The sequence below is a fragment of the Marmota flaviventris genome, chromosome 6 (genome assembly GCF_047511675.1).
Source record: "Marmota flaviventris isolate mMarFla1 chromosome 6, mMarFla1.hap1, whole genome shotgun sequence".
Taxonomy (NCBI): Eukaryota; Metazoa; Chordata; class Mammalia; order Rodentia; family Sciuridae; genus Marmota; species Marmota flaviventris.
Window position 1 is genome coordinate 107077978 of NC_092503.1, and position 15830 is coordinate 107093807.

The 15830-nt window shown below is 39.1% G+C and overlaps 1 protein-coding gene across 1 annotated transcript in view; it reads left to right on the forward strand.

Annotated features, from left to right (window-relative positions):
• The window catches only part of Tnfrsf21 (TNF receptor superfamily member 21), a 69261-nt gene extending 53694 nt beyond the window's left edge, over window positions 1-15567 (forward strand). The window contains exons 5-6 of the mRNA XM_027938277.2: window positions 12108-12336; window positions 14145-15567. Of these exons, the coding sequence (XP_027794078.2) occupies window positions 12108-12336; window positions 14145-14374 (459 nt within the window). The 3' untranslated portion in view covers window positions 14375-15567. The remainder of the gene's footprint in view (window positions 1-12107; window positions 12337-14144) is intronic.
• Window positions 15568-15830: the final 263 nt, after the last annotated feature.

A 15830-nucleotide genomic window follows, 5' to 3' on the forward strand; every position in this document is an offset into this window, starting at 1 on the left:
GAAAAAAATTTTCATGTACTTAAAAAAATGATAATACTAAAAACAACCATTGCAATTTAAACATAATAGAAAGTGTCACTTTAGCTGTCTGCTTTGACTAGAGATTGACCCATTTAAAGGACTGATGTTGATCAGGCATCTGATGAGCATCTATGTTGTTGTTCTTTTCACTCCTTCCATAGATTAGGTAGATTAAAACTAAACTATGATTTAGCAGCTAGTAGACCCAGGCCTAATGTTTACTTTTGTTGCCATATTGACTTCTATGAAGTAGAATGAGTCTTTGTTCCTAGGGAATCTTAGTCCTTTCCAGAACCACATAGGAGACCCACATCTCAGGGACAGAGCCCTTGGAGTGCTTCTTTCTCTGTACTACAATAGCCTTAGTGTTGGAGTCTGGGTGGCTTTGCTCTGTATAATCAACTGGGACAATCCCAACAGATAGAGAAGTACTGGGCCTTCTATTTTGGCTAGAACAGTGCTCCTGCTTCCTCTGCAAAGAGGATGATAGTTCCTGATTTTTGGCCTACCAGCTGCAGGATGCAGCTGTCTTTATCTATGGATCTGACTGAGACCAGCTATTTTGAGAAATGTAATACAGTGAGGGCGGGTTGAGGCAAATACCAGCTGTACATTTAACTGTTGGCTTTGGGTTATTCAAATTTGTCTTTTGTCTTTAATTTTCTAGTCAGTCATCTCTTAGTAAATAGAGGTTATTGTCCTGACACCTAAGGACCTAGGATCTATGATGGTAGCTAAACTTGCATGTATCTTCACCCCTTCCCTCTGCCGAATCAGTACAGCAGAAAGGGTCAGTTAAGGTCAGGTTACTTAATCTTAGGGTGTGACTGTGGGCTCTGGGGAACTTTTGGGGTGGTGAGGAGAAGAGAACATGATAAAAGGATTCTTGACACAGGCTCAGGTACATTTTGTGATGTTTGTGTTTAAGGCTGTCATTGTGCACAAAGGAGCCAGGCTTATGAATAGCCTTTAGATTTTTAATGACATTTCAAACTGTTCTATTTATTACCATATTCCAAAGTTTCATCTATTTAGTCAACAATGTTTTGTTGAGTACCAGCTGTGTCCCTGGTACTAGGTAAAGAAGAGGGTGGTCCCTGGCTTTTCACAGCTCACTTCCTGGGATGGAAACATATGTGCAAATAATTACAATTCAGCAGGATAAGCAAATATTATAGTAGAAATGTGCATGAGAAATTATAAGATAGCATCAGAAGGAAGGAGTACTGGACCCACCAAAAAAATACATAGAAAACTAGAACAGATGAATATTTGTCCATTTGAAAGTAATGAAAAAACAACACAGACCATAGTTTCTTGATATTTTGTTCTTCTTCCTTGATACTTTCCCATTTATTTCCAACTACGAAGCCCCATCTGCTTTTTCACACAAAATGCTTCTCAAACCTTCGACTCTACAGAGAACATCTGCTTTACTTATGTCCTTGTTTTTTTTCTGCTTAATAGCAAGCTTTTCAGAAGCCTTTAGCTGTTCTGTAATATTTAAAGGCACAGGAATAGGTTCTGATGTCCCATTTCATGTCAAGTATTGGAGGTTGACTTTGAATTTCTAAGAGCCAATGGAAGAGACTAAAGAAATCCAAGTCTTGGACTTTGTTCCTCTGAATTGGGTTTGAATCTTATTTTTGCCACTCACTGTGTGACCTTTGGCAAGTCCAGTTATGTCTCCAGCCTCAGTTTCTTTATAGCTGTTTTGGAAGGATTTCCTGAGAATTAGGGAATGTGGTATAAAATCCAGTCTGCCACTTGACATAAAATAGGAGGCGTGAAGAATCTCAGTGATTATTTCCTATTTTCTTTGTCGGAGCAAATGCAGTTTATAAAAGCATAGTAAGGAGAAAGCAAACCAGCATTGGCTGAGTATATCTATTGCATCCCAAAACTTGTCTGGGTGCTTTAAGTTTGGGCTTATTTATCAAGTTTCATGGTCCTGAGAGGTTTAGATAGGTATTTGTAATTAAGATGTATTACTATATTTCATTGGGTCTTGTGTAATTTGTAAGATGTACTGTTATGTGTACCACTGAGAAAGAAAAAAATCACTGCAAGATACATCCCTACTTCAGAGATGTTAAAATGTAAAAAGATATGTATCATGGAACTAATGAAATGTGGATGTTGGACTTTGTATGTATAGGTCATAAGGAGAAAAGCCTGGAAAATAAATACTGATATTAATGTACTCTCCCTCTATAAAACACACACACACACACACACACACACACACACACACCACATTTTATCATCATCAGTGTCATTATTATTACCTTCAAGTGTGGGATTATTTAACAGAGGCAGTTTATCTAGTAAATATTAACACAGCACTTATTATATATTGAGACCTGTACCAGGCAGCATTGTGAAAGTAAATGGAAAGAAACAAAACTCAAAAACAGAATCATCCACGAATTGGTGTGAATATACTACATATACAACCAAAGGTATGAAAAATTGTGCTCAATATATGTAATAAGAATTGTAATGCATTCTGCTGTTATAAATAAAAAAATAATTTACATAAAAAAACAGAATCATCCCTCAAGATGCTGACATTTTTATAGGAGGGATAGATATGTGAGCCGAACTTTATAATATATTCTGTGAAACTTCTGTAGAAGAGATTAAAGTGAGCTTTTATTATTTCTGAGATATGGTGTCATTCAGAAAAGACCGTCTATTAGTTGATTACGTTTTCCATCCCTTTAGTCCACACTGTTACTGGCTTCCTCAAAAAGTGCATTGGGAGGAAATCAGAATCAGTAGTGTGAAAAGAAACTTTTTTTTCCCTATCAATTACCAGTATTGGAGAACACATTTTCTTTTTTAAAGTCAAAACATATGTCTAAAGAAACTTGCTAACTTCTAATTTTAGCCTAGCTTCTCTCTGTATGTATTTGAAACTGTCCCTTGATCTATTACAACCCCAAGTTTCAATGGTGGGTGCAATTGCTGATAAGGCATCACATCATGTCAGCAGTAGATTTTATTGTGTACCAGTTAATGACAACATTTTAGTGGTTTGTTCCTCACCATTACCTTGAGAAAAATGTCACTATTGGTTTTCCCTAAAAAATTATCCCAGAGGAAACTTTGATGTAGATGTTTTTGTTTGATGTTTTTATGATCACAGCAGTAGGTAAAGCTCTTCTGAGAATGATATAAAAACATAGAAGCCATACAAGAAAGATGAAGCTACTTAACAGAAATATACAAGACAGCAAACATCATGTACAATTCAAAAGACAACAGGACTGCGGGACGGGGGGTGGTATTTGCAGTATAGGCTTAATTTTCTTAAAAAAGAATTTTTACAAAGTAGTTAAGAGAAAAGTAAGACAGTGTTGTGGACAAGACAGTCCACAGGAAAGGAAGTACTGAAAATATTTAAGTACATGCAGATTTTTAACCTCTCAGACTAACCAAAAGGAAAAGGCATGAAGGAATAAAAAAAGAATAGTGTCCATTGCTGATATGTATTTAAATTAATACAGCTTCTATACTAGGTTGTCTGGCAGTACTTACTACACTATGTGCCAATTGATCTGTGTTTTCACTTTTGGGAATAATATCCTATACGTATTCAGTGATGCTAGTACTAGAGTATTCGTAGTAGTTGTTATTGCTAATAGCAATAGAGTAGAACCCTCACATGCCCTTCACCAGAACACTGGTTAAGTAAGCTATGAAATATCTGTACAGTAGAACTTGGCAAAAAAAAAAAAAAAAAAAAAAAAGTGAGTCAGCTCTTTATCTGATAACCTCCAAAGCTGTTTTGAAAGGGTGTGGTGGAGAATGTACCTATTTATTGGTACTATATCTGGAAAAGTCTAAGGGGAATTGCTAACTGCAGTTTCCACCAGGGAGGGGACCTGAGTAACAGACCTGCAAGTGTTTGGAATTGTATACTATGTGTATTATAATTCTAATGGCCTGAAAATTCAGAAAGCTTCAGTAACAAAGATGAAATTGAGCCTTCTTACCTTGAGATTTTGAATTTCCTATGAAATTACTTTCTATCCTCCTCATTATCTTATAGAGCAAGCTTTAAAAAGGTTTGTGCAACTAGTTTTCATGGTTAGAATTGTCCAAAGACTTTTATTTTTTTGTGGAAAAGAATTTCTAATGGATCTCATTGAGTGAAGTTTAAGGAAACCCCTGCTTTCTGAGGGAGCATGATCTAATGTTCAGATGGTGCTGAACTCTTACAGGGTTTGGCAGTGTGTTCTATTGTGAGTGGGTTCCAGCTTTTAAAGAAGAAAGCCCACTTAACTATCCTTACTTCCTTTTTTTGAGAAAGCTAATCAGTGAGTCAGCTCTGGGCTGTAACTGCATTACTGTTGATGTCAGCGAAGGGACAGCTTGCAGACACATAGGCCAGCAGCTGGGCAGGGTGTGCCCTCCCTGCTCCTTCCCTTCCCTCCATCTAGAGCAAGCCGGTTCTTACCAGCTTTGGCCACTTTGCAGTGCATTACATGGGACATCCTGTAGTTTCCCCGCTATGCATCCAGAAAGAAATAGTTCTCTTGCTTAGGGCAAGGATTGGCCATGGACACTTTGACTTAAAATTAGCAGTAGAGCCTTAATGAAGGTTGCAGGTAGAACAAAATTATTTCATTATTCTGTATTTTAATAAATCTAGGGTTGGTGAAGGGGTCTCTTCAAACCATCCCCCTGTGCTTTTGGCATTTTTTTCAACCAGGTTAATACACATGGACCTATACTGTCTAGAGTCAAGATTCTTGTGATGGCCAGTGAGTTCATCTTGCAGGCTCTAAATTGGTTCCCAGCTAAAGTTCACTCATCTATGCTGGCTGGCTCTGAGAGTTCCCTGAGAAGCTGAGTAGTCTGACTCTGGGGGTTCCCTGAGAAGCTGAGCAGAGTATTTTAGAGTTGCTGTTCCTGTTCCTGCTTCCATACCATGACCTTCAATGACCCAAGACCATCTAGATAGCCAAGGGCCCTCCTGTTGTCCACCTGCTAATTGGTGATATACATTTAAGTGTCAGCAACCTCCTTGCATAGTCTCCTAGGGTCTGGAATGGGCAGAAAAAGAGAGAAGGAAAAACAAGAGGATATAGCTAAGCAATCAGAAGCCTAGGAAAAGTTAGGGGAATTTTTGTCTTAACAGTTATTTGGCCCTTAAGCCCTCTTTTTCATTACTTTAAAAAGTAAGACCTATGAAACAAAGAAAAATTGAAAGAACAGTATAGAAAATACACATGGACCTATACCCTCTAGAGTCAAGAATTATTTACATTTTGGCATATTCGCTTTATCTATGTGAGTGTGTATAAATCTTAATCCACATTTCCACGTCTTAAGATTTTCCTTCCAATTTCTTATAACTGATAATCATTCTTTGAAAGGTTTAGGAACCAGTATTTTCTCATTTCTTTCATCTTTTTTTTTTCTTTTTGTTTGAAAAAAAAAAAGCTGAGAAAATTTGGATTGTTCTTGGCAAGACCTCTCTCTCACTCTGTCTAGGTAGGGTCTGATGAGAATTCACTGGAAAGAATAATTTAAAAGCTGTTATCTCATCATCTGAGACTTTAAGGAAACCTACCCCCTTTTCCCTCTTTTCTGAAGGTGATGAATTTGTTTTATCTTTTAATTTTAATGAATTTATTTGTACTACTGGGAATCAAATCCAGGGCCTTGAGCATGCTAAGCAAGCATTTTACCACTGAGCTATATCCTTAGCCCTGTTTTACTTATTTTTTTAAAGAAGAAATCATTATATACAGGTGTTCTTCAGTATCCAAACTTAAGAATTGGATAGATTCAGATAAATTTTTTGATCAGGCTGCTAACCCTTACTTTTTGAATGTTTGTTTGTTAAATATCTGAAGTCCTGGAACTACATAGACTTGGGTAAGAAAGCCTTCCTTATTATCTGAATTCCTGCTTTCTAAATAAGGAACAATCTTTAACATATCAAGAAGTATTTATGTGCAGGTGCAATGGCACATTCCTGTAATCCCAGCTGCTCAGGAGGTTGAGGCAGGAGGATTATGAGCATGAGTTCAAAGACAGCCTCGGCAACTTGGTGAGGCCCTGAGCAACTCAGCAAGACCCTGTCTCAAAATAAAACATAAAAAAGGTCTGGGGATGTGGCTCAGTGGTTAAGCTTCCCTGGGTTCAATCCCTGGGGTACGAAAACAAACAAAAACAAACAAACAAACAAAACATACATGGCAAGAAGGATAACTGGTTGGTGTTTGTTTGTTTGTTGGGGGGGGGGTGTTTCTGTTTTTTCCAGAGCCAATCTTAAAGTACTACATTAACCTGTAGATGGTCTGAAATCTTATTTGATCTTGATGGCATACATGGCTGGGACAGAAAGAGAAGCAAGCTTGAGATAATATCATAATCCTTAAATAGTCATGAATTTATATTTGTGACTATAATTCCTTTGAGATTAACCTTTAGTGGAAATTAAATTTGTTTGTTTTTTTAACCGGTCACTGGCCTGCTGGGATCTGAAATATTTTCTAACAGAAAACAAAGTTATTGGCTACAGTTGAAGTGTCTGATGTTTACAGAATCTCTCATATTTATCTGAGGACAGTTATACAGCTGGAGTGTAAATCCAACTTAGGGTTTCGGGTTCTTTCAGACCCTGTTTCTGGACCCTTCACTCTGGCCAAAGGGCCAGGGCAACTCCTTGTGGCCATGTGATTACCAAGTGTGTCAGCTTCTAGATGCTGAGTCCAGATGTGAAAGTGACATGGCCCAGCAAGGGGGCAACTTCAAATCTTGACAGAGCTGGTCCTGAATCCTGGTTCCGTAACCTTGGGCAAATTGAGCCTCAATTTCTTCATCTATAAATGGAGCTAACATCTTAGCAGCAAGCAGATTATAGATATGTTATGCTAAGTCATCTAGAACAGTATTGGTAATGGCTTATTTCTTAAACTCCTTTGTTGTTCACTGGATCTGAGTAACAAGTTGGTCAACTTATATGGAATAACAATTAATTTCATTTGGATTTAGCAAATGGGCTTCTAAAAACCATGATTAACGGGATGTATTTACACAAACATAATAGAACTTTTCTTTCTTTCTAAGTGTTAGATGAGGTCTAGAGGGAAAGGAAAGTTCAATTGAAAGGGTGGCTTTTGACTACAAGGAGCTTTCTTCTGGAGATGGTAAATTTGTCTACATGGAGGTGGGGGATTAATATCCAAGGAAGGAGTGCCAGGAGTCAAGGGGTTAAGTTTAAACATTTTAGCAGACTTACAAGGAGGATACAGGCTGGGTAATTAATACTTCATTTCAGGGGTCACTGATGCATCAAAGTTGTTAATTAGTTTTATGAAAACAGATTGTGCAACCACAGGGACACTGTAATTGGATAGTAATTGAAAATAACTCAATGGTAAGCTTTAGTTGAGTGAACCAGTTGTGGGGGTAACTTGGGAAGGAGAAAGGAATCTGGGTGGGGTTTAGGAGAATCAAATAGTGGTACTGACACAAGCAATGGAGAAGCCATAATGGAAGGAATGGAAGGAACTAGATGACCTAGTCTAACCTTCTCAGTTTAAAAATGAGGAAGCAGGTCTCATGAGGGAAGTGGTTTTTCTGACACCATGCAGCTAGTTGGTATTATATCTCCTTTCTTCCCTTGCAATGATTTTCCAGGATTTTCATGACTTTGACTGTTAAGGAGCTGTGGGGAATGGGAAATGTATTCTGAAAAGATGCCTCATGAGGTTTGGAGTTTTGGCCTATTCCTGACTGCAGAGTCTATTCCGCAGAGCATGGTGGAGAAGAAAAGCAGACACATCAAAATCTTGTTTCATTCCTATATCCCATGAATGAGGCTTGGAAAGGCTCTGCCGTCCCCAGAAGCTAAGGGAAACTGCACCCTTTCCCAGTGTGTCCTCTTAGGGAAGGTCAATCAACAGGGAAGTGAGTTTTCTGTTTGATACTAGAAGTGTTGAGGATTATTTTTGAGCATCAGTTTCTGATTTTGAGTTGGCTGAGCACCCAGAGTGGGTGCTTCAGTTTTAGAACTCTGCTTGGTTTGGGAAGGTTGGGAAGGACACAGCTGAAAATGGGGGAAAGGAGAAGATGACAGCTTTGGCTCATCCCAGTAGAACCCAAATACAAGTTAAACCACTGTTCTTGTGAATACTGCTGTATTCAGAACCATCAGATCCCCAAATTCCAAGTAATACTCTGTTTACCTAATCCACTGGGATGATTCCTTGTGCTTACTGTCTTGGCACTCAGAAAGGAAAGGAAGCCAGCAAACCAGCTGTACATGTGAATTATTTGTTGAGTGAAGTCAACCATACATCTCCCTTCCCTTATCAGTTCGGATTAATAAATACCTTGAAGAACTAAGTGAGCCTGCATGGAAACTAATGAGGACAACATTTGGGATTCATTTGATCAAAAGGGATGGACTACTACTGCCTAAGTGCATGCAGTGGAATTCTTTCAATTTGGGCTCCAAGGAGTGCTCTTCCTGCCTAATCCTTGCTCCATTCCCTTTTGGTCTGTCTTTCTGCCTCTACCTCATTTCTCAAGTTAGTATGATTATCCCATGGCTTTAAAGCAAAAAGAACTGAGGTTTTCAAGTTTTGCCAAAGGGGCATGCCTGTAATCCCAGCACCTTGGGAGACCAAGACAACTTGACAAGTCCTTGTCTCTAAATAAAATATAAAACAGGTCTGGGGATGTGGCTCAGTGGTTAAGCGTCCCTGGGTTCAATCCCTGGAACAAAACAACAAAAAATCTGGTGGATGCATTTCCTTTACAGACCAAGTTTTCCCAGAAGCTGTTCTTTTAAGTCTTAATATCTGCCTAAGCAGTAAGTTGGGGGTTGTATGAACATTTTTGTATCCATGAACACTTAACAAAAACAGAAGAGCTCAGTCTTGGAGATGATCTTCCAGCTATCTTGTTTCATGGCCACCAATATAAATAAGAGTTGCTGCAGCCACAACATTCCCAAGTTAGCAGAAGGAAAATATACTTATCAGTGGTGACTGCTTGTAAAAATAACATGTATTGTTTTTCTAATTGTAAGATTAATATGTCCCCTTAGAATTTAGAAAGCTCAAAGAAGCTTAAGGAATAAATTAAGTTACTGTACTTTGTGACTCTTTTGTAAGTTTGAATTCAAAACATTTTAAAGGAAATAAGAACCTTTTCTATGGAAATCTGGCTTTCTTGCTTAGATATGTGTCTTCTGTTTAGTATCCCCAAATCTTATCATAATGGTTTTCATTTTCTATAAACTCTGAATACTAAATCATGAACTTTTGTAATTAATAAAACAATTTATTTCACAAACCCTGGTGACTGTTTCTGATAGAGAGATCACAGTTAACACAGTACAACTACAGTTGCAGTGTTATAAACCAACTTTTATAGATAATGGTAAGTAGAGGAAAGAAATAAGTTTCTATGTGCAATTTTTTTTCTTATGGGAAAAATACAAATAAATTTCAGACAGATTTGGAACAGAAGCAGCTACTGTTGCATAAAGTGAGAGACAGATATACTTAGTAGCTGAGTGGATTTCTAGAAGGATAATTATGCTGTCTCTGGCTTTAGCCATGCTTACTGGCTCCATTGTGGCAATGCTAATACCACTCCAAGGACATTTTCATATATACCTGATTCTGTTCATTACAGGAGAGCATCAGTTTAGTGTTCTGCCTTTCCAAATTATGTTGGAAATTATGTGCTTAATTTCTACCCATAGAACCTTTTGGAAAAACTGATGGGAAGATTAAAGATGTAAAATTTTGAAATGAGTTCAGGAAATAAGTGGGTGGACTTAGTCTGTTCGCATGTGATTTGTGGGTGGGAATTTCTTTTTAAACAAGAACAGTGCACCATATTGATGGACTGTGTCTTCCAATGTAATGTCCTTGAGAACCAGAAAGTGGACAAGTACTCTTTGTCTAATTGAAGGCATGAAAAAAAAAAGTATCTTGGCATGAACGGCCATGTGCATTTTCAGGAGAAGCAGCACATGCCAGGGCCTATTGAATTAAAAAATTTAAAGCATAGACATAAAACTTGTCTGAGGATCAAAGGATACCTCTAGGAACAGGTGTTACCCATACCCGAAACTTGCAGTGGAATGAGAGGCAGGGCATAGGTGGTGGTTCAGAGGAATAGTGCTGCCAGTATATCAGATGTGTAGAGTAACCAGTGGTCTTATGCAATCTGCAGTCTGTTGCAAGAATTTCGCAGGCCTTAAAAGTTGTAAAAGAGGCAGTCATGTTTGCTTTCTGCCTTATATAACTCTTCAGTATAATGCTTTGAAATGAGAGTCAATGTTTCGGTTGAAGAATTTGAGAACATTTCACTTTAAGTATATGAGGGAAATGATAGAGTTCTAAAGAGGGGTGACTAATAGCTCCAGGGAGTGTGTACACCACTCCCTGAACTCTGTCCCTGATCTGGCCACCTGGTTCCCAGACCTTCATCTGGGCCAGAAGAGCCAATAAAAGGATCAAGTCAACCAAGTAAGCAGGCCATAAGTGCCTGCCAGAGTTCTCAAGTCTTTTCTCAAATGAAAGGGTCAAGTGGAGAAGTCAAGCAGGCCTTGCTGAGCCCTGGCTTTCCTCCTTTAAACGGTGTGCCTTCTCTATACTTTCGTCGTTTCTCCTATAAAAAGATTCATGTCACCTATGTTTTAGTTCTGTGTCTCTGTGACCAAAATACATGACAAGAACAAATTAAAGGAGCAATAGTTTATTTCAGGCTCACTATTTCACTCTGAGGTGAAGCAGTACATCATGGGGAAAGGGCAGAGAATGGGAAAGCAGCCTATCTCCAAGTGCCCAGGAAGGGGGGCAGGTGTGGTCACAAGGAAGATGCACCCTTCCAGAGCGTGCCACCAGTGAACCTAGGTTCTACAGCCACGACTCACCTGGTACAGTTACTACCCAGCCAGTCCATTCAAACTAGGATGGACTGATTAGAATCCAGTCATTTTGCCTCCAAACATTCCTGTGTTGACACAGGTGCTTCTGGGGGACACCTCATATCCGAACCATAACAACCAATTGCTTTATTATGGTTCTATTGAATCCCCCTGGGATAAGCCACAATTACACATCACCTAGCCATCATTGGGACATCCTAACTAGTCTTCCTACTTTGATTCTTGCCTCCCTAAAATCCCCTCTTCACACTCCAGCTGTAGTGTTGTGATGCTCACCATCCCTGTCTGAACCCATCTTCTTTGCTTGTTTGCTTGCTGTTGTGTCTCTGATATCTACTCCAGAATGTAAGCTTGAGTCTCTGTTACATCTAGATCTGCCCCTTACTTGTTCGCCTTATTTAAGAAATCATTTCAGTTGGGCATGGTGGTGCATGCCTGTGATTCCAGTGGCTTGAGGGGCTGAGGCAGGAGGATCATGAGTTCAGCCTCAGCAATGGCAACTCAGTGAGACCCTGTCTCTAAATAAAATGCAAAATAGGACTGAGGATGTGTGGCTCAGTGGTTGAGTGTCCCTGAGTTCAAACCCTGGTATCTAAAAGAAAAAAAAAAAAAAAAAAGGAAGTCTTTTCACTTTTACAGTGTTCTTTAGTCTGCTGAGGTTTCACAAAGTACCTCAGCCTTGGTAGCTTAAGCGACAGAAATTTATCTTACCATTATTCTAGAACCTAGAAATCTGAGATCAAGATATCAGCAAGGTGGTGTCTCCTGACACCTCTCTCCTATGCTTGAAGATGGCACCTTCTCACTGTGTATCATGGGGTCTTCCCTCTCTGTATCTGTGTTCTAATCTCTTCTTTATTTTGTGGTTCTGGGCATTGAATCCAGGGGCACTCTAACTCTATCACTGAGCTACACACCCAGCACTTTTCATCGTGAGACAGGATCTTGTTCAATCACCTCCAATTCCTGGTCCTCTTGCCTCAGCCTCTCTGAATAGCCAGAATTACCTGCCTGTACCACTACTTTTGGCAAGAATTTAACAATATTAAATTGAACAAAAGAGTGACTGAGGAGTGATTTTTAGTTTCGCTATTTTTTTCTATTTTCATTTTTAATGTATATAATTAACAAAAATGTTTTCTCCCTCCTACAGCTGGAGACTGACAAACTGGCCCTCCCAACAAGCCCCAGCCCACTTAGCCCAAGCCCCATCCCCAGTCCTAACGTGAAACTTGAGAATTCCACTCTCCTGACTGTGGAGCCCTCCCCGCTGGACAAGAACAAGGGCTTCTTCGTGGATGAGTCTGAGCCCCTTCTCCGCTGTGACTCCACATCCAGCGGATCCTCGGCATTGAGCAGGACCGGCTCCTTTATTACCAAAGGTACGATACCCACCAGTGGGGCTCTTGATGCACGCTCTGAGCCTCCCCAGAAAAGCCCCAGGGTTTCTCCGTTGCTGATCCCTTGGTCCAGTTGCCACTGAAACATTTGAATAACTTGTTCTGGAAAACCTGCCCTAAACTCAAAGATAATACCAGCCTCTGCTCCAGAAAACCATCTCATTGACCAATGAGTCTCCACACCTAGGCCTGTGTGGAAAAGTGACTGTCACCCTTTGTCTTCGTGATGCTGTCAAATGTGTATTTTGGGAAAAGTCTGATAAAATGTAGTCTGATGGGCTGTGTGTATATGTGTACCAGGGATCGAACCCAAGGGCACTTAACCACTGAGACATATCCCAAGCCCTTTTTGTTTTCTATTTTGAGACAGGATCTCACTAAGTTGCTTAGGGCCTCACTACATTGCTGAGGCTGGCTTCCTCTTGCCTTAGCCCCCTAAACCTCTGGGATTACAGGTATGTGCCACTGTGCCTGGCACCTGGTGGGCTTTTTGAAAATTATTTATCAGACTTTCTAAATTCAGGGATTTCAGGTATATCGGGAGTCAGAAGTACAATTTTAGCAACATAAGTTGATCCTCTGATTGCTCTAAGCTACATTGCAAATAATGTTTTTTTAATAATAGACTGGTACTTTTGGTAAACAACTTGCCACTTTTGGTGTGTACTAGTTAGTGTAGGGAATTACGTGCACTATATTGACAGCAAAGTTTTGTTAGAAGTTCCCTAGTTTTTAAGCAGTTACATTAAAATGTTAGTGAAAGGGTTATAGTTTTTATTATACTTTATAAAATTACTTATGTTTTATGTACATATTTATATATTTATTTATTTATTTTTTTAGGTGTAGATGGATGCAACACAATGCCTTTATTTTTATGTGGTGCTGAGGATCGAACCCGGGTCTCGCCCGTGCTAGGCGAGTGCTCTACCACTGAGCCACAATCCCAGCCCCCCCATATTTATATTAATATATTTAATAATTGTACAGATTTTTTGTATTTTTGTTTATATTTTATGTTTACATATTTTAAAGAGAATGTTTTATAAGTTTAATAGAAGTTAGCGTTTCCTCACCCCAATGTAAAATATGACCTAAGAAGCAATATTTCTCATTTATGTGTTACTCTCTCAGCAGTTTGAAGTATTACAATATAATCAGTACGTCAAATAGGCAAACTGCACTAGTTTGAGAGTTTTGATCATTTGGAAAAGGGGTAAGCCAACATACATCTTTGTTTAGTAAGCACATTATTGATGGAAAAAGTAATGAAGATTTTTTTAAAGTACTTTAACATTTTTTTCCCCTGAGTTTCAGAACAATTTAGTAATCATTTGAGTCTAGACAGATGTCACATTAATGACACATCAATAATCCATTCAAACAGGTTCTTGTCTGATCTCTCTATTGGGCAGATCTTGTTTGTTATCTTATGTTCATGTTTTGGTTTTGGTACTGGGGATTGAACCTAGGGGCACTTAACCACTGAGACATATCCCCAGCCCTTTTTATTTTTTATTTTGAGATAAGGTCTCACTAAGTTGCTGAAGCTGGCTTTGAACTTGCGATCCTCCTGCCTCAGCCTCCCAAGTTGCTGGGGTTACAGGTGCACCATCATATCTGGCAAAAAAAAATTGTGTTTAAAAAAACAAATGTGCCTGAAGGTCACACACTCACCTTGAGGAGGGGGGATTGGAGGGGTGACAGGTAGATGTCTCTCTCTAGGTAGCCCCCACTTGCTCTAACAGTCTCTTTCATCCTTCTCTTTTCCCTCCCTCTTTTCCCTGCAGAAAAGAAGGACACAGTGTTGCGGCAGGTACGCCTGGACCCCTGTGATTTGCAGCCTATCTTCGATGACATGCTGCACATTCTGAACCCTGAGGAGCTGCGGGTAATTGAAGAGATTCCCCAAGCTGAGGACAAACTAGACCGGCTATTTGAGATTATTGGAGTCAAGAGCCAAGAAGCCAGTCAGACCCTGCTGGACTCTGTTTATAGCCATCTTCCTGATCTGTTGTAGAACATAGGGAGATTGCATTCTGAAGATCGTGCTGGAGATTAGTGGCAGGGTGGTTTTGTTTTGTTCCTGACTTTGTTTTTTTGAGGGTGTGTGTGTGTGTTTAACAGAATATATGGCCAGTGTTTGAGTTCTTTCTTTTTCTTTACTCTCCTGGGAAGTTAGATTATAAGTCTTTTCAAGGTATAACTGTTGCAAAATATCCACCACTAAAGGTTTTTAAGTTCTGTATTATCTCCATTTTTGCCACCTTATGTATTTTCAAAATTGTTCTGTGCACTTTAAATTCACTTAACTTACCATAAATCTCAGTGTGACTTTTCCTGCACACTGGATTATGGGGCTCTTAACTTCTTAAAAGTGTAAATGGCATCTCATGAATTCTATAAGCAGTCTTTATGTCTTTCAACACCTACTTTTTTTTCCACACCTACTTTAAAAAAATTATTACTACCATTTTTATTATTGTTTGTCCTTTACACATGTTCTTAAGAATTAAGGAAATTTAAGACCCTGTTGAGTTACTGTAATGCAATTAGTCTTTGGATTATCATTTTAATATGTCTTGTGTGTAGTTCATATTCATGGCTGAAACTTGACCACACTATTGCCAATTGTATGGTTTTTACCTGGACATTGTGCAGAATGCTTGATTACTTGTGCCCCTCTTAATGTTAATATGCTCTGGGCTAGAGAAATGAAATCCTCAAGCCATCCAGACTTGCCGTTTCAGTGGCTTGACACCTGGGCCACCAAAGAATTTGAACTTCATCTTTTAGGGATTGAGCTGTTCTGGCACACATTGCTGCACTTCGGAAAATCAAAATTGAGTGCCAGTGGCACCTTTTCCATAGAGAATTTGCCTAGCTTTGCTTTAAAAGATGTCTGTTTTTATACACACATAGCCAATAGATCCAGTCTGCCCTCAAGGCCTTGATCTTGCTGGATTTCCTTCATCATTCAAACACTTTAATTAAAAATGGCTGCAGCTGTAAGAACTCTTGTCTGATATATTTGCAACTATGCTCCCATTTATAAACCTACCGTCTAATGCTCAGTTGCCAGATTCTAATGCAAAGGTGGTGTGAACTCCCTTTGTGTGTTGGGGGTTTGTGGGTAGTGGTGAGGGACCGATATCAGAAAAATGCCTTCAAGTGTACTAATTTATTAATAAATATTAGGTGTTTGTTACTTGAGTAGTTTGAGTGTATTTCATCCTTAACTGCTGCGCCTTGTACATATGGTCAGGTTATAACCCTATGATTAGTCTCTTGAAAAAGTATGTGTCTTTTACCTTCCTCAGGGTATCTAATCTGTCAATCATGCAAATTAGCAAAGGTGTTTGAAAAGGTACTTGGAGGCTCATAGAGAAGGAAACTTACCGAGCATTTCCTATTCTTTTGAGCTAAACCTTAGGTTCCTATTGTTAAGATTGTCCCTATTTTAAGAACTAGGGTTA